Source organism: Danio rerio, chromosome 12 (assembly GCF_052040795.2).
Source record: "Danio rerio strain M-AB ecotype USA chromosome 12, GRCz13ab, whole genome shotgun sequence".
Lineage (NCBI taxonomy): Eukaryota > Metazoa > Chordata > Actinopteri > Cypriniformes > Danionidae > Danio > Danio rerio.
Window position 1 is genome coordinate 48,089,937 of NC_141032.1, and position 19,936 is coordinate 48,109,872.

Consider the following 19,936-nt stretch of genomic DNA (forward strand, 5'->3'; position numbering starts at 1 on the left):
AGCCGAATGACAACATAGCTCAATTTGACTTGTCCATGTTTGACCCAAAACTGGATTAAAATAACCCAGCGTTTTTAAACTGCCATGTAAAGCGACTTATAATAAAGAAACAAACTAAATTTCAAATTAAAATAACAAGAAGAATACGTTTTTTTTTGGGTGGAAGCTCATTCCACCAGAGAAGAGCAGAGAGGGTGAAGGGTCTGGAAAGCAAGTTTGCATGCAGCAAAGAATCGCTCATCCTGTGGTCATACAGTAGCTGACTGAACCAACACAATCTCACGGCAATTCGTAACTTTTTCATTTAGTGGCTAATTCGTATGAATTCGTACGATCTAATTCGTACAATTTAGTATGATTTGCTTATCCCCCAATGACGGTTGGAGTTAGGGGCATTTTAAAATCGTACCATTTCGTACGACTGAACTCATACGAATTCGTACGAATTAGCCACTAAACTCAAGTGGTGCTCGCTGCAGAGCCATTTGAGGAGAGGTGAGCTCCAGCGAGGGGGAGCTTAAGCTTGAGCTCCACCTTTTTTGCACTTCTTCTACGAGTGATGTCACTGGGGGTAGGGTTAGGGGTGGGGTTGGTGTACGCATTAAAACAGCTTACAGGAGGAGGAGCGACAGCTCATGCTCCCCCTCGCTGGAGCTCAGCTCTCCTCTAATGGCTCTGCAGCGAGCACCCTCTCACTAAACTGGCAAAACGTAAAATACGTACGTTTTCTCGACAGAACATAACAGACCATCCTTAAAGGGACAGTACACCCAAAAATCTTTTACTCATCCTGCGCTTCTTCCAAAACCTATTTGAGTTTCTTTATATCATTGAACACAAAGGAAGATATTCAGAAAAATGCTGGAAGGCACGATCATTGACTTGTAATTTTTTTTAACCATGGAAGTCAGTAGCTTTGACATTCCAACATTTTTCACAATATCTTCTTTTGTGTTCAACAGAAAAACAGATTAGATACACTTGAGTGAGTGTAAAAAAGCCATTGTTCAGTTTATGCACATTTAAAATAGGTGTTGTATGAAGATTATTTTATATCTCATTTAGAAGAAAAGGTGTGGCATATTTAATGAGTCGCGCCACCGCGAATCAGTTCAGTTAGGAATCAAGCCAGCGTTCGCGAATCAGTTCAGTTCAAGTCAACCAAATTATAAAAACGAAAGTGAATCAGTTCAGGAATGGCGATGTGAAAGCGGAGGTCCTACAATCTCATCTTTAACGGCGTAAAACAGTAAACTATCCACTCGTTCTGTAGCACCTTCACTTTGTGAACTGCAGAAGGGTGTATGATAATCTGGATTGACAGCGGATGGTTTTTAATAACGCTTATAGACGGTGCCGAAGTCTCGCTCGTGACGATCCTTGCAAGTGCGTCAATGAGAAACGTGAGTTTCACTCGACAGTACATTATATTATATTAATATGATTGTCAGTTACTTGTGTTTAATTTATGTACAACTGCTGCATTGTTGATTGTAATGTTTGAGTATTTAATTGCCCACATTACTATTATCTACATGTATATTGTATGGCTATGACTCAGCACATTTGTAGTGCTGCTGGTGTCCATCATACGATGATTCCAATTATTACTGATCACATTAATTTGTTCATTATAGAACCACACATGTGCAAGAGTCGTATGAAGCAGTATCATAATTATCCAGCAACATCCAGTACCGGCTGAAATTCCTGCCCTTCTCATCGCGGAAGGATTCATTGTGCACCAACGGCCCTGAGACTGTAGCTAAAAGACCAGCTTCATTCAACCTCCTGGTATCTGAACGTGTAGAAAGGACTTTTTATAATAGTTTTCTTTATTATTGATTTGTAAGCAATCAGCATTATTCTTTACATACTATTGTGAACCTTTTATTTCATTATTATTTGCGCAGGCCTACGCTCTTTTGATGTATGTTTTTGTTTCATTTAAATAATATTGTTATTTGAGAATTAATATATCCTATTTGAGTAAACACCTACAATTTAGTACGTCTGTGTTTTTTTCTTTCATGGTTATTGGACATTAATAGTGTTAATATACATACTGAGACGATTGGCACCGTAACAGTTACCAGTGCAACCCAGTTCTTCATAACAGTGAGAGTAAATGATAGGATTTTCAGTACCCTGTTGTTTTGTCCAAAATTTGCATCTGTAAACGGGAACCAGAGAAGCGAAATTCCTGTTCTTAATTTGTTCCGGCTGACTTTTACTAAAAAGAAGCATTTATGCTTCATAACCCATCAACATAGCTCACAGGAATTCAGTCTAAAGAGTGAGATTTCTCCACAGATATTTGCGTTCAAAGCACATCATGCCTGAACATTAATCTGCTCCCCATCCACTGCTCTCATTTGTTTCCAACAAATAGTTTTGACTTCTCAGAATCAAACCTGGTTTTGTGTTTCTTTCTAAAATAATCTGAACCAGCAGTGATTAAAATCGGATTAATTTGGTAAAAGCTGATTTTTTTTTTCAAAAGCCCTTTAATCTAAAGTTTTGTTAACACACTATGTATTCAATTTACCCCAGTGACATGAAAAAACTTATCTTAGATCACAGGTAAACAGACTACTTTAGTATTGCATCACATCTACACGCAGAACAAGTTTAACTGTGTGAATGAAGTTTATAATTTTCCATCAGTGCTTGTATTAAACAATACACACCACTGTTATGCCTCAGGCACATATTGTTTTTCCATGTCGTTAAAAAAGGGACTTTTACTGTCACACATCTTTCAACATAGTTTGGAATTTGTTTTTACATCATCAGATATAATCAACTCTGTCTGTGTCTTATTGTTTCCATTTATCTTGTGCAGGGAATCCGCCCAAAAATGAAAGCACAAGTATGATTAGGGTCCATAGAGGCGAGCCAGATCAGAGAGGGCGGGTTGTTCTCCCCCCTAAGCTATATCTATAGGGCACCAAAACCCCCTGAAACTGACCTCTACAATCTTGTATATAGTTCAATTATACGCACAACAAAATGTGAATGTCAAATTTTATTTAACTTCATTTTTTTTTACTTCCAAATCAACTATCAGGAACACAGTTTGGTAAATAAAGAAACTTCAAACAATTGAAAAGTAAAAGTAAAATACAGAGCTTTCAGAATAGAGGCTCTCCTTTTATAGATCATTTATTGTTAGAGAAATGATTTTGTGACAATTAGTAAATACTGTACAGTTGAAGTCAGAATTATTAGGCGCCCTGAATTATTGGCCCCCCTGTTTATTTCTTTCCACAATTTCTGTGTAACGGAGAGCAGATTTTTTTAGCACATTTCTAAACATCATAGTTTCAATAACTCATCTCTAATAACTGATTTATTTTATCTTTGCTATGATGACAGTAAATAATATTTGACTAGACATTCTTCAAGACACTTCTATACAGCTTAAAGTGACATATATTGGCTTAACTAGGTTAATTAGGTTAACTAGGCAGGTTAGGGTAATTAGGCAAGTTATTGTGTAATGATGGTTTGTTCTGTAGACAGTTGAAAAAAAAATTGCTTGAAGGGGCTAATAATTTTGAAAATGAAGTTTAAAAAATTAAAAAACTGCTTTTATTCTAGCCAAAATAAAACAAATAAGACTTTCTCCAGAAGAAAAAATATTATCAGACATACTGTGAAAATTTGCTTGCTCTGTTAAACATCATTTTGGAAATATTTAAAAAAGAAAAAAAAATCAAAGGGGGGCGAATAATTCGGACTTCAACTTTATTTTTTTTTTATTTAATTTTGATTTATTATGTTGGAATATCTACCTCTATTCCATGCGTGTTCAATAAGAAAAGGTCTGGAGAGGGTTTTCTTCAATGCCAAAAATATTAGTAATTTATTTGATACAAATGAATAATTCGATGACAGAGCTCTGGGTTACGTTACCCCAATGCAATACAAGAATTACATTCAGGAGGTTCGCAACTGACTTACATTTCCTGACTCCAGTATATATATACACAACAGATCTTAACAGGTGGAGTTTTGGTTTAACGTCACTTATCAGTCATTCTGCAGTCCCTTGGCTCTTTGCAACCCCTGGACATTACTTCCTCTTTCTGCAAGCTTTTATTGCCGGCAGCTAGCTCTCTGTAACTCTCACATGGTCGCCCACTGAAGCTAAGCAGGGCTGCGCCCGGTCAATACCTGGATGGGAGACCACATGGGAAAGCTAGGTTGCTGCCGAAGTGGTGTTAGTGAGGCCAGCAGGGGGCGCCCAACCTGCGGTCTGTGTGGGTCCTAATGCCCCAGTATAGTGACGGGGACGCTATACTGCTCAGTGAGCGCCGTCTTTCGGATGAGACGTTAAACCGAGGTCCCGACTCTCTGTGGTCGTTAAAAATCGCAGGATGTCCTTCGAAAAGAGTAGGGGTTTAACCCCGGCATCCTGGCCAAATCTGCCCACTGGCCTCTGTCCATCATGGCCTCCTAACCCTCCCCATATTCAATTGGCTTCATCACTGTCTCCTCTCCACCAATCAGCTGGTGTGTGGTGTGCGGTCTGGCGCAAAATGGCTGCCGTCGCGTCATCCAGGTGGATGCTGCACACTGGTGGTGGATGAAGAGATTCCCCCCACTGTGTAAAGCGCTTTGAGTGCCCAGAAAAGCGCTATAGAAATGTAAGGAATTATTATTATTATTATTATTTCTCTGCATACCAGAACTGAACAATTACGTGCATCTTTAATATATTTCACAACTTCTACAAGCATCAGGACAACTTGTGACATGTCTTGACTATAGTTCTGGAACAAAGGCCCCCACCCTCAATTTATTCTTATTCTGCTTTTCCACTTGTCAGCAGTTCTTCTAAAAAGTATGCAGCACAGTAAAAAAGAGGAAGTTTGTCTGGTCAAGATGTCTTATAATACAAAAGAGAAAGATTGATTAATCAGTTTTTAGTCTAAACATTTTTCTAATAAAAAAATAATAAAAAGAATAAAAATAAAAATAAATTCCTTTTCTCCAACAATTATTATTATTGCAGCTGCAGCCGCTGCATAAAACATATGCTAGAGTAATTGACGATTCATTCCACTGTGGAAACCCGTGAGAAATAAGGTACAAAGCCGAAAAAAAGGATAATTATTATAATTGTATTTCTGTTTATTCGCTTAATTGTTGTGGTTTAGCTCAATTGTTATTATTATTTCTTATGACATGATTATGTCGTCCACTTTTATGACTAAAATCATAATTGTCGATTATTCCATCAAAATTTAATGGTGATTATAAATAACTATTACGACAATTCACATTTATTGATGTTTTAGGTCACCAAATGTCAGAAATGACGCACCTCAGAACAACATACAGCACAATAAAAGGTCGCTGTCATTAGTTTACCTGGTCAGTGTCTATGAATAGCACTAAATGACTAAAATAACCATATACAAATCTGTATGCTTTATAATCTGCAGAGCTTTACATGTTTCCTCTTGCTTTCAAATAGTTAATTCCTCACAATTAAAATAAATGAATTCACAATCCAGGCTACCTTTCATCAGCATTACTGGTTTTACTGGTATAACTAATTCATTACTGTGTAATAATACAGATTTCAGATTTTCATCTTGAGAGTATTGCAAATCTTTATTCACACTGTATTAAACCACATGAAATAAAAAATAAACAAATATATGTTTTTATTATGTTTATTTTTGCAGCTGAAAGGACAGCTGCTGCATAAACCATATGCCAGAGTAATTGGCGATTCATTCCACTGTGGAAACCTATAATAAATCAGGGACCATGCAAGACAAAGGAAAAAGAGAGAATTATAATTATTATCATTTCATTCTTTTCATCTTTAGATTTCTGTTTATTCACTTATTTGTTGTGGATTTGCAATAGTTTATTTGTTATTATTATTGCTTATGACATGAGTCCATTTTTATGACTAAAATCATAATTGTCGATTATTCCATCAAAGTTTAATAGTGATGATAAATTACTATTACGACAATTCACATTTATTGATGTTTTGGGTCATCAAAGTCAGAAATGACGCACCTCAGAACAACATACAGCACAATAAAAGGTCGCTGTCATTAGTTTACCTGGTCAGTGTCTATGAATAGCACTAAATGACTGAAATACTATATGCAAATCTGTATGCTTTATAATCTGCAGAGCTTTACATGCTTCCTCTTGCTTTCAAATAGTTAATTCCTCACAATTAAAATAAATGACTTCACAATCTAGGCTACCTTTCATCAGCATTACTGGTTTTACTGGTATAACTAATCCAGTGCTGGGTCATAATACATGCAGATTTCAGATATTCATCTTAAGAGTATTGCAAATCTTTATTTACTCTGTATTAAACCACATGAAATAGAAAAAAACAAACAAATATATGTATTTATTATGATCATTTTTGCAGCTGGAAGGACAGCCAATGCATAAAACATATGCCAGAGTAATTGGCGATTCATTCCACTGTGGAAACCCATGATAAATCAGGCACCAAGCCGAAGAAATGAGTATATCTAATTGATTACTGTGTAGCAATACACGCAGACTTCAGATATTCATTGAGTATTGAAAATCTTTATTTACACTGTATTAAAAAAGCATGTGAAGAATATTCATACAGTACCAAATATACAAGATTTACAATAAATATCTACAGTTGAAAGCAGAAGTTATCATACACTGTATAAAAAGGCACATAACCATTAAAAAAAAGTTAGATGTTAATGTGACTAAACTTTTTCTCTTTTAGGTTTTTCTCTTTTCAACTGTTTTGAGTTGGGATTATCACATTTGTTTCTGTTATGCTCAATAGCAGAATAATGAGACATCAGCAAGACATCAGTCAAGGCACCAGCCAGGACCTACTTTTTATTTAATTGTATTTATTTATATATATATATATATTTTTTTGTGTGTTATGTTCCTAGTAATGTACTTTTATATCAACACTAACACTATAAGTATTGGATTGTTGTATATGCCGTAATGGTTTGTACTTGAACGTATTATATTAATTTAAAAAAAAAAAATTAAAAAAAAGACATAAGCCAGGATATTAATACTTGGCCACAAATGGGTCTTCCAAACAGACCATGACCCTCAGCATACTGCCAAATTAGTTCAAATGTGCTTTAAGGACAACAGAGTGAATGTTTTGGAGTGGCCATCACAAAGCCCTGATCTTAATCCTATAGAAAATTTGTGGGCAGAGTTGAAAAAGCTTGTAAGAGCAAGACAGCCCACAAATCTGACTCTGTTACACTAATTCTGTCAGGAGGAATGGGCCAAAATTCCTTCAAACTGTTGTGAGAAGCTTGTGGAAGGATCCCCAAAACATTTGACCAAAGTTATACAGTTTAAAAAGCAAAGCTAAAAAATACCAAGGAAATGTGTTTAAACTTCTGACTGTCTAGAAATTAGTAAAAAATTCTCTCATTATTCTGGCATTTAGCAAATGTAAATCATTTAGGTAATCTTAACAGATCTAAAATAGTAAACGTTTAGTATAATTTACCATCAGACATTTTTTTTTAAATGGTTATGTTACGTTTTTTAAAGTGTATGTAAACTTATGGGTTTAACTGTATCTAAAAGTCAGAATAAAGGAGAGGTCACATTTTACAGGCCTTTAAAAAGTGGATCCAAACCTCTATTGAGTCTTCAATTAAACATGAAAGAAGATATTCGGAAGAATGTTGGCAAGATTTAGCTTTTGGTTTCCATAGTATTTTTTTTCTTATCTTATTCTTTCTTGTTTAACAGAGAAAGGAAAGCTGGCTTTGGATCCACCTGAGTTGGGATTAAATTGTGAATATGTTTATTAAAACTAAAGTCTCTTTAATAGAAAGAAAATTGATTCACACAAAAGCCCCTTTCACACAGTGATACCGGTAAATATCTGGAAAATTTCCGGAAAGACTTTACCGGTATTTTCAAAAAAGTGCTGTTCACACAGACGAGGACGTTACGGAAATTTTCCGGAAAAGAGCATTCACACATCCATTCCAAAATACCGGTAAATTCTGACATCATTCACCACAAATGAGCTTTAAATGGCTGCGCTTGTATTTGTAAACATTTGACTAAATTACAAACTCTGTGCATGATCAATATTGTGAACAACTTTCGCAGGATCATTTTCTCATGTCGAGATGTTCATAATATGTGCGTGTGCAGGCGCTCACAGGCTGTTTCACAGGCACACGCAAAGCTTGAAGGTAAAAAAACAACGGCTTATCATAAGCATCTCATCGATGATTATTTACACAGTTGGCATTAAGAAGAACATATAAACGTGATCTGACTAACTTCTAGCAGCTAAATGTGTCTGGAAAAATATTCAAAGGCTTTTATTCTCACAAACCGCGCGGACGTAAATGCGTCTGACTGTTGTGATTGGCTAAAGCAGACGTCTCACGTCAGCACGTTCTAGACGTGCACGCGCTTATTACGGGAATCTTCCTTCTGCATTCACACAGCGCAGCATTCCGGCAAATTGCCGGTAATGTTACAACTTCTCTTTCCGGAAAATAGCCAGAACGAATTTACCGGTATTTTCAAAAAGGACCTGCTCACACATACAACCTTTCCGGAAAATTGCCGGCAATTTTCCAGAAAGGTCTGTATGTGTGAAAGGGGCTATATACAGTATATACACACACTAACCAAACAGGTCAATCATTTACATTTCACAGAAATCCATATAAAGTGAGAAGCTATGATTATATAATTCAGCAGCTAATGGTCACAGTAAGTAAAACATGTCAAATGCCAAACAAAACTCAGAGCTGTTAAACATTGTTTAGAAGTGTGTCGCTGTTTTCCTTTTGTCCGTGTCTTAGACGTGTGCTTTCACTTTTCTTCACTTTGAAAATAACAACGACGATGATGATGATGAAGCAGCTCACCACCGCGAGAATAACAGCAAGCTGAAATCCACGGTCTTGTTTTTCGTCTTTACGGGTTTCTGATGTGCCCATGTATTTGTCCGCTTCTGAAAAGGTCAATTTAAAAATCATTAATCAATAATAAAGAACTTTGTACTGCAAATATTCAACACTGAAAATCTTTAAATGTTGAATCAACTTTAGAAGTAATTTCAACTGTCAATTAAACTGACTAAAAGGAGACCTGCTATGCCACATACAAGATGTTGAAGAAGATTTCTATTCTCTCTGTGTGAAGTATTTTCTAAGTGTAAAGCAGTTAATTTTCTCTTCTCAAAATGTATGAAGTGTTTGCAGCAAACATGCCAGCGTGTGTTAAAAATACAGTGATGTGTCTGTCTGCACAGGAGCAACACTAGCGGAAGAATGACTGAATGACTGATTGTGTATAACTAAATATGTAAAGCACTGATTATATATGCTAAATACTTGTATGAAGCTATATGTGTCAGAAGTTAGAGTGAGTAACATATTATCAAGTTATTGTCCTATCATGACAATGTATGTAAACACTTAGTTCCTTTGCATAAATTGCATTTATGCTTTGCTGACATAGACCTGTAACATCTCTGCTGACATGAGCTAGTGGGCTGAGAGCCAAGAATAGCAGGACCCCTTAGACTAGAAAACCTATTCAAAAATGGTCAAGAGTTAAAATAGACACCTAGGGGTGTGTCAAATAACCGTATAAAGATTTTGGAAACACAGAAACTTTAGAGGGAGCAGGAGAGACTTTGGAAAGAGAGAACCAGAGATAGGAAGTGTCCAGGAGAGACTTCAGAATGCTCTAGGGTCTGCTCTGTTCTTTCTCGGCTTTATTATAGAGAATAAAGTCTATTTTCTGATATTCAAAACCTCCTGTCTGATCATGTCTAATTGATAAGAAGTCGAATTCACGACAATGTAAAACAAGTCTCTGATGTCCCTAAGAATGTGTATGTGAAGTTTCAGTTCAAAATACACCACAGATAATGTTTTATAACTCTCTGAGACTGACCCTTTTAGGCTTTGATCCTAATTGTGTCACTTCGGTGACTGTCGCTTTAAATTCAAATGAGATTGTGCTCTTTTCAGAGGAGGGCAGAGCTACGGATGACTGTGTGTCAGCATAGTGGCAGTTTTAAAACAAGACTGATGTTCTACGCCAGGGGTGTCAAACTCAATTCCTGGAGGGCCGAAATTCCAACCCTGCTCCAACACACTGACCTGTAGGTTTCAAACAAGCCTGAAGGACTCAATTAGTTTGATCAGGTGTGTTTAATTAGGGCTGGAACTAAACTGTGCAGAGCTGCGGCCCTTTTGGAGCTGAGTTTGACACCTGTGTTCTACGCTAATGAGGGAAAGATGGTCACTAGTGGGCGAGCCTTTTCCCCTATGATGACACGTACAAAGGGAGAATGTCAATCAAGTGTTTCTGCAGACTGTTTTAATCAAGTCTGATTATGGAAAATACAATTAATACTTTTTTATTATTAGATGCTGATTATATTCACACACTTCTGCCACACAACTGTGTTTAAAAAGCGATTTTTGCATAATAGGTTCTCCTTAAAACATCAAGTCTATTTGTGCATAATAATAATAATAATAAAATAAATCTCACTGACTAATTAAAATGAGTTCAAGCAACATCATGATCTGTGACTTTTTGATTATATAATTAGACTCTAATTGATTTCTTCACAATTGAGAAACAGCAAATATGTATTACGAGATTTGACACTGATTACACACAAAGGTTATTTATGATTATAGTAGTTTAATATCATACTCGCATAATATCTGAGAATAAGTCCCTTTATATGGGGTCAGCACAGCGGAATGAACCGCCAACTTATCCAGCATATGTTTTAAACAGCGGATGCCCTTCCAGCTGCAACCCATCACTGGGAAACACCCCTAAACTCTCATTCACAGACAACCACTACAGACAATTTAGCTTACCCAATTCACCTATAGCGCAAGTCTTTGGAGTTGTGGGGGAAACTGGAGTTGATTCCAACCCATGCCAACATGTGAAGAACATGCAAACTCCACACAGAAACACCAACTGACCCAGATGGGACTCGAAACAGTGACCTTCTTGCTGTGAGATGACAGCACTAACCACTAAGCCACTGTGCTGCCCTCGAATAAATTTAGATTTTTTCAATTCAATTTAAATGATACTTTGTAACCCAATGGTTTGTTTTGTCCATATTTGACCCAACATCGGGTTAAAACAACCCAGCATTTTTTATTTGGGTGTACAGAGATGTTTCTCAGTTTGAAAACTAACTCAACTTCTTTTTTAGACCTTAAAGTTTAAAATAAACTATCCTAAAGTGAATTTACAATGCTGAACACAGACTCAAGAGCAGTTTCATGTGTCCAAAAATGGAGTTACAATCATTTTACCTTCATTGATGAGAGCTTCAGTATCAGCTGTTGATTTCATAAGACCTGCTAAATGATTTGAAGTCAATATTAGATGTTTGATTGAAAATGAATGTTCAATTACAATTATAAACGATATGATTTATAAACAACAGTACATGCAGTACCTGATATCTCCACTGTGAATTTCCCTTTTACTGGTGAAGACCTGGTTTGCATAAAGAATCGGATTGTTTCATTCATTGCTGCATCTGGAGTGTATCTGCATGTGAAGATGTCCCCCTTTTCACAGGATCCGCCAGGAGACTTTTGTCTACAGATTTCTGAGTTTTTATAGTTCTCAGGATACAGAAACTTAAACATTTTAATGCAGTCTTTAGTGCACTTTTCAGAGACTCTGCAGGTGAGAGTCACTTCATTTCCCACAGTTCCAGTCACATCATCACAGCTCACACTGCAGACACCTGAAAAAGGACATGTAATACACACACATGAGTTACTGGTTCATATTTATTAAACCACTGCATTGTGTTTTTGCTTGTTTTATTTGTTTGTACATGTTGCTATTTACAGCATGAGGCACTCATTTAGATTGTTGGATTAGTATCAGATGTCTACTAATAGTTTTATGGCAGCACAATATATCGATCAAGCATCTATAGCACAATTAGTGCATCTACAATAGTCACATCACAAGATCTGCAGTGTTGAGTCTGCATTTCAGTCGAGCAAATGCCAACCAGTTTAACCATATTGAAGTGAAAGTTCCATAATCACTTCCATGTGTTTCACTGTGTGAGAACTTTAAAAGAATGTAAAGCATTTGAGCACATAAAAACGTTTGGAAGTTTAGAAAAGATTTATTATATCGGTAACACTTTACAATAAGGTTCATTAGTTAATGCATTTACTAACATGAACTTATCATGAACAACACATGTACAGCATTTATTAATCATAATAGAACATTTACAAATGCATTATTAACATCCAAGTCCATACTTGTTAACATTAGTTAATGCACCATGAGTTAACATGAACTGACAAAGAACTACTGTATTTTCATTAACTAACCTTAACTTACATGAACAAATACAGTAGTATTTGTAATGTTCATTATTTGTTCATGTTAGTAAATGCATTAATTAACATTAACTAATGAACCTTATTGTAAAGTGTGACCATTATATCTATAAAGAATGCACCGTTTTATTTTACATCCATTTATTTTACTTTTTTTTGCCCCTCCAGAATGTGCATGGGAAACACCCATACACACTCATTCACACACACACACTTATACACTATGGTCAATTTTAGCATACCTAGTAGCACCCGGAGGAAACCCACGTGAACATGGGGAGACCATGCAAACTCCACACAGAAATGCTAACTGGCCCAGCTGATGCTCAAACCAGCGACCTTTTTGCTGTGAGGCAAACATGCAACCCACTGCGCCACCGCATCGCCCAGGGGGTGAACAAGGACGCGGTATTCTTTGTTAATCAAAATCAAATCTACACTGTCAAAATGTCAAGAGGGTATGTTGTGATTGGGAAAATAAATGAGAAGACGTTGGAACAACTTCTTGCCTTGTTTATATTTTTTGTTTAATACTGGCATCACTGAAAAATGTCTCTGGTTTAGCCTCTTAGCCATTTCTCTATGTAGCCTCTTCAATATTCATATCTCAATATACACTCACCGGCCACTTTATTAGGTACACCTGTCCAACTGCTTGTTAACATAAAATTCTAATCAGCCAATCACATGGCTGCAACTTAATGGATTTAGGCATGTAGACATGGTCAAGACGATCTGCTGCAGTTCAAACCGAGCATCGTTATGGGGAAGAAAGGTGATGCAAGTGACTTGGCATGGTTGTTGGTGTCAGACGGGCTGGTCTGAGTGTTTCAGAAACTGCTGATCTACTGGGATTTTCACCCACGATCATCTCTAGGATTTACAGAGAATGATCTGAAAAAGAGAAAAATATCCAGTGAGCGGCAGTTCTGTGGGCGCTAATGCCTTGTTGATGCCAGAGGTCAGAGGAGAATGGCCAGACTGGTTCCAGCTGATGGAAAGGCAACAGTAACTCAAATAAGCACTCGTTACAACCGAGGTCTGCAGAAGAGCATCTCTGAACACACAACACGTCCAACCTTGAGGCGGATGGGCTACAGCAGCAGAAGACCAAACCGGGTGCCACTCCTGTGAGCTAAGAACAGGAAACTAAGGCTACAATTCACACAGGCTCACCAAAACTGAATTATAGAAGATTGGAGATATGTTGCCTGCTCTAATGAGTCTCGATTTCTACTGTGACACTCGGCTGGTCGGGTCAGAACTAGGTGTCAGCAATATGAAAGCACAGATCCATCCTGCCTTGTATCAATGGTTTAGGCTGATGGTGGTGGTGTAATGGTGTGGGGGATATTTTCTTGCACACTTTGGGTCCATTAGTACCAACTGAGCATTGTGTCAACACCACAGCCTACCCGAGTATTGTTGCTGACCATGTCCATCCCTTTATGACCACAGTGTACCCATCTTCTGATGGCTACTTCCAGCAGGATAATGTGCCATGTCATAAAGCGTGAATCATCTCAGACTGGTTTCTTGGACATGACAATGAGTTCACTGTACTCAACTGGCCTACACTGTTACCAGATCTCGATCCAATTGAGCACCTTTGGCATGCGGTGGAACAGGAGATTGACATCATGGATGTGCAGCTGACAAATCTGCAGCAACTGTGTGATGCTGTCATGTAAATATGGACCAAAATCTCTGAGGAATTATTTCCAGTACCTTGTTGAATCTCTGCCACGAAGGATTAAGGCAGTTCTGAAGGCAAAAGAGGGTCCAACACGGTGCTAGTAAGGTGTACCTAATAAAGTGGCCGGTGAGTGTATATCAGGACAACAAAACATTGCAATGTCAGTTTTTTTCCAAAATCATTCTCTATGAATGTATTATGAATTAAAGCTTGCATGAACACAATCATATTAATAATATATGCAACACTATGCAGACTCTGAGTGATATCTTATCATGTTTTCTTGTAATCACATGTACAAACATGAGCAATCAGATAAAAGTATGAAAAACATTCAAGTCTTGATTGCTTATCTGTATGAACACATTGTTGTTTACCATAAGAAAGTGTGTGCAAAGTTATAAGAAAAAAGAACTTATTGCTTTCATTATTGCTATAATGACTATTTAAATCATCAAGATCCTAAAAGCTTGCCAGTGACCTAGATATTCTACCTCTATTAAAATTCCTTACCCGTATCTCCATGGCACACAGTAGAAAAGCTCCAAACCAGTAGGAACAGTTGCACTGCATTTACAGCATTCATGGTTTTGATTCTGCAAAAGAATTGACAAGCATTTGCATAAGAAGTGAAACTCGTTTATGAGGAAGTAGTAGAAAATAAACAGTAGGCAGAAACTCTTTAGTCAATGGTTTACAAAAAGCTGAGCAGGCATTTAACAGAGTCTGCAAGGAATAATTCATACAGGACCTTAAAACACTGACACTTGACCATCTGTGTACATGTGGACTACTTTTATGATGGTTTAAAGTAGATTGAAATTAGCAGATGAGAATAAATCTAATTCACATGTCTGGATGGAAACATAATGTCCCTCTTAAAGGGATAGTTCACCCAAAAATTAACAAATACTCAATATTTATTTGCGCTCAATTTATTCCAAACCTTTATGAGTTTCTTTCTTGTGCTGAACAAAAAAAGAAGACATTTTGAAAAATTCTAGAATCATGTCAACATTGACTTCCACAGTAGGAAAAACAGATATTATTGAGGTCAATGTGTACAGGTCTTATGCATTTTTCTAAATATCTTCTTTTTTGTTCAACATAACAAACTGTACCAAATAAGATATTTTGAAAATTTTTAAAAAATTGTAAACATTAACTTCCACAGTAGGAAAAATAAATACTATGTAGGCCAATTTTACAGGTTTCTAGCATATCTAGTATTCAACCATTTACTTCCACAGTAGGGATGGAGGTCAGTGGTTACAAGTTTTATGCATTTTTCTAAATATCTTCTTTTATGTTCGGCATAAGATAGAGACTGTATGAAAGAAAGTATTTTGAAATATGTTAGAAACCTGTAACCATTGACTTCCACAGTAAGAAAAGCAAATACTATGGAGGTTAATAGTTACAGATTTCTAACATTTTTCTAAACATCTTCTTTTTTTGTTCAACATAAGAAATAAACTGTACAAAAGAAGATTTTTTGAAAAATGTTAGAAACCTGCAACCATTGACTTCCACAGTGGAAATGGAGGTCAGTGGTTACAAATTATACACATTTTTCTAAATATCTTCTTTTGTGTTCAGCAAAAGAAACTGTACGAAAGAACATATTTTGAAAAATGTTAGAAATCTGTAACCATTGACTTCCACAGTAAGAGAAATAATAATACTATGGAGGTCAATGGTTACGGGTTTTATGCATTTTTCTAAATATCTTCTTTCTTGTTCAGCTTAAGAAAGAAACTGTACAAAAGAAGATATTTTGAAAAATGTGTAAAATCTGTAACCATTGAACTCCAATTCTACTGTGGAAGTCAATGGTTACAGGTTTTACGCATTTTTCGAAATATCTTCTTTTGTGTTTAGCATAAGAATCTGTGAAAGAAGATATTTCGAAAAATGTTAAAAACTTGTAACCATTGACTTCCAGAGTAGGAAAAACAAATATTATGAAGGTAAATGGTCACAGGTTTTACTCATTTTCTAAATATCTTGTTTTTATTCAGCATAAGAAAACTGTACAAAAGAAGATATTTTGAAGAATTTGACCCGTCACCATTGATATCCACAGTAAGAAAAACAAATCTTATAAAGGCGTTTTTTTACAGGTTTCTATCATTTTTTAAAAAAATATCTTCTTTTTTCTTCTTCTTCAAAAAAAAAAATACATTTTGCAAAATTATAGTCCTGTAACCATTGACTTCCACAGTAGGAAAGAAAATACTATATTTACAGGTTTCTAACATTTGTCAAAATATCTTCTTTTTTGTTCAACATAAGAAAGAAATATTTAAAGAAAGAAGATATTTAAAATATATATGACCTGTCACTATTGACTTCCACAGTAAGGAAACCTGTAATTATTGACTTTCACAGTAGACAAAACAAATATTATGAATTGCAATGGTTACAAGTTATATTGCGCATTTTTCTAAATATCTTCTTTCGTCTCAACAGAAGAAAGAAACTGAAACAGGTTTGCGACAAGTGAATGATTAGCAAATTATGATGACAGCATTTTCCATTCGGGTGACCTATCTCTTCAATCTTAATAAAAATCGAGAGTTTACAATACAGTAAGCCGCACATTCATTTAGAAGCGTTGAAATGACTCATATGTGACAGATACAACCGCAAACCACAAGATGAATAATAAAGAAAGCAAAACACTCATTCATAAAATAATGAAACGCATTTTCCACATGTTGTACACAAGTTTGAGGTGAAGTCGGTTTATATTTGCACATTCAGACTTTCTCCTTAATAATATAGTAAAGTATTCTTTGTAAATTCTAAATCACATCTCAAAGTTTACATACGATAAACAGTGCTATTGTTTTGAAGTCATGCGATTTCAGACATATCTAATATAGCGTGGTAAACAATATAGGAAACATTAAAATGAAGGAATGAGCTAAAATAAAATCTAATTTACCTCAATGTAAATGAAGAAACGCTATAAATTAACTCTACAACATCAGACGAATAATGTCTATAATAAACGGCGTTTTATCAGTAAAATGCTTAAAACACGCATGCAATGGCTTATATTGATGTAAAATGTCATGCATTCCTAGTAAATACCGTACAGGCGTAAACAGCAGAGTTGCCACGTAAAGATTTTTCACCATCTGGATTTTGTACTCACCAACAGTCTCTGCGTCTTTACAGTCCTGAGTTCATTCCAGATTGACTCTCCAGAGATAATCCACAAGGTTATAACTACAGACTTTCACTTTCAGATCATATCATATGTCACATGTCATTGGATATTTTTAGTCGGCCTAATATTTCTGTTATAGGCGAATAGTATTAAAGTAGTAGTAAAATAGTATAACACTGATCTTACAAAAATAGACTGGACTCCCGTGTAAAACTACACGGGACTTCGTCGTGTGTGACTCGGTCAATGCACTCCAGTAATGGAGAAACTCTTGTCCACGACATGCGAATGAAGAAAGTGAGCATGTGGTGAACACTGAACAGACGCAAGAGGGGTCGTCTAACATTTATTTGACAGCATGACACGCTCTCTGCTGGCAGAAGAATGCAATGCAATTATTGCATAATCCTTTATTTCGCAAAACATGAAGGAATAGTCCAGACGATTTTTAAGAAAATAATTATCTTCTTTTTTGTTCAACATAAGAAACTGTACGAAAGAAGATATTTTGAAAAATGTAAGAAAATTGCAAACATTGATTTCCACGGTAGAAAAAGACAAATAGTATGTAGGCCAATTTTACAGGTTTCTAGCATTTTGTTCAACATAAGAAAAAAACTCTACAAAAGAGGATATAAAAAAAATGTTAGAAACCTGTAACTATTGACTTTCACAGTAGGGATGGAGGTCAATGGTTACAGGTTTTATGCATTTTTCTAAATATCTTCTTTTATGTTCAGCATAAGAAAGAAACTGTATGAAAGAAGGTATTTTGAAAAATGTTAGAAATCTGTAACCATTGACTTCCACAGTAGGAAAAACAAATAATATGGGGGTCAATGGTTACAGGTTTTAAACATTTTTCTAAATATCTTGTTTTTTATTCAGCATAAGAAAGAAACTGTGCAAAAGAAGATATTTTGAAAAATGTTGAAACCTGTAACCATTGACTTCCACAGTAGAAATGGAGGTCAGTGGTTACAGGTTTTACGCAATTATAGCATGATTCTTTATTTTGCAAAACATGAAGGAATAGTTCAGAAGCTCTTTAAGAAACCTGTTTGAGTTTATTTCTTTTAAGGCACTAAAGAAGGTATTTTAAGGAAAACTGGAAACCTGTAACTATTGACTTCAATAGCTTTAGTTTTTCCTACTAAGTCAGTGGTTACAAGTTTTCAGATTTCTTCAAAACGTCTTTTGTGTTTTATAGAAAAAGAAAGTCATTGGAACAAGTAAAGGGTGAGTAAATGGTGAGTTTATTGGCATTAATGGTTGAACTGTCCTTTTAGCTTAACTTTCCCTTACAAAAAATAACTGCATAAACTGCAGTATACTGTATTTATATTAGATTATTAGATTACCATGAAGCACTGTAAACTATCTGTGAATTGGCAGCTTTTGTATTTTGTTTTTATTTTTGCACATTTATTTCTGCTGTTGAATTGCATTATAGGATCTTGATCTTTCTTCCAACAACTTTTAACCTTATAAAGAAAAAAAAAAAAAAAGAAACAATTATAAACATGTTTATTAGTTTGCAGTGCTATATTGTTTGTATGGTTTGTATGTTACACTACAACAACCTTGTAATAAACTGCCAGTACATTTTTAAATTATTTTACAGACTTCTATTTGTGATGTCCTATACATTATATTATTGTGTATTAAATACCCAGAAGAAATAGCACACACTAGCCTCAGATCAGATATTGTCCTCTGGTCTAGAGGAACCAAACTGGTGGTGCTTATAGAATTTACAATACCCTGGGAGGAAAGAATGGAGGAGGTACATTAATGCAACCTCAAGAAATATCAAAATCTTATACTTGAGAGCCAGGAGAATGGATGGAGGGCCTGGAATTTACCAGTAGAGGTGGGTTGTAGGGGGTTTTCGGGGCAGTCACTCTGGAGAGCCCTCGGACTGCTGGGAATTGAAGGAATGGCCAGGAAATGGCTTGTAGGAAATCACTGAGGAGGCGGAAGCAACATCTCACTGGATTTGGCTTCAAAGGGAGGTTCGGTGGAAAAGCCAACCTGTTAAAAGACAAACCATATCATAGAGTGGGGTGGTGGTCAGTAGGGGTAGATTCAGGACGCTGGATCTGCTGTCGAGCCCTCCCGAGATGTTGAACACAAAAGAAGATATTTTGAAAAAAGCTGAACCTAAATTAAATAGTCGACACGAAAGGTTTGGTGTGTTTCATTATAGTTTAGTTATTTATTTCAGTATTCTAGGCCATCATAAAGAGAGGCTGTACAAACACGGTCCTTACAGAACTTTATACAAGCGAACCACATATGAAAGACCAGGAACAAAGTGAAAGAATAAAGGAATTCAAATAAATAAAAAAGGTAAACAAAACATGTTTCCTTCACTTTCAGTATAACAACATCAGTTTAGTCCTCATTTACAATTATAACAAGCTTTAAACGAGCAGCAATCCTCCACCGAGAGTCAACCAACGACAAAAACAATGCAGAAATTCACCTCAGAACAAGACACAAGATGCAAACGAATGAAGAGCAGAAGAAATTCATGCCGTTTATGTACATTCAGGTGCTGCTTAATTCAAAATATAGTCTCGTGTGATGAATATATTGGTCAAAAGTGACTGGTTTCATCATATAGGCCTACAGCAGACGATC

General features: G+C 35.9%; 1 protein-coding gene and 1 long non-coding RNA gene across 7 annotated transcripts; one reads left to right on the forward strand and one right to left on the reverse strand.

Annotated features, from left to right (window-relative positions):
• Positions 1-1,182: 1,182 nt before the first annotated feature.
• Positions 1,183-2,007, forward strand: LOC148679623 (uncharacterized). The gene is made up of 2 exons (XR_015944916.1): positions 1,183-1,403; positions 1,638-2,007. It is a non-coding gene; the product is annotated as an uncharacterized LOC148679623 (long non-coding RNA).
• Positions 2,008-6,565: 4,558 nt separating this feature from the next.
• LOC562542 lies at positions 6,566-17,593 on the reverse strand. 6 transcript variants are annotated; one of them, XM_087275179.1, is made up of 6 exons: positions 17,276-17,593; positions 14,626-14,708; positions 11,501-11,797; positions 11,355-11,399; positions 8,658-9,004; positions 6,566-7,882 (listed from the first exon to the last, which is right to left on the reverse strand). In XM_087275179.1, the coding sequence occupies exons 2-5, from the start codon at positions 14,696-14,698 to the stop codon at positions 8,802-8,804; spliced, it is 618 nt and encodes a 205-aa protein (XP_087131305.1). In that variant the 5' UTR covers positions 14,699-14,708; positions 17,276-17,593; the 3' UTR covers positions 6,566-7,882; positions 8,658-8,801.
• Positions 17,594-19,936: the final 2,343 nt, after the last annotated feature.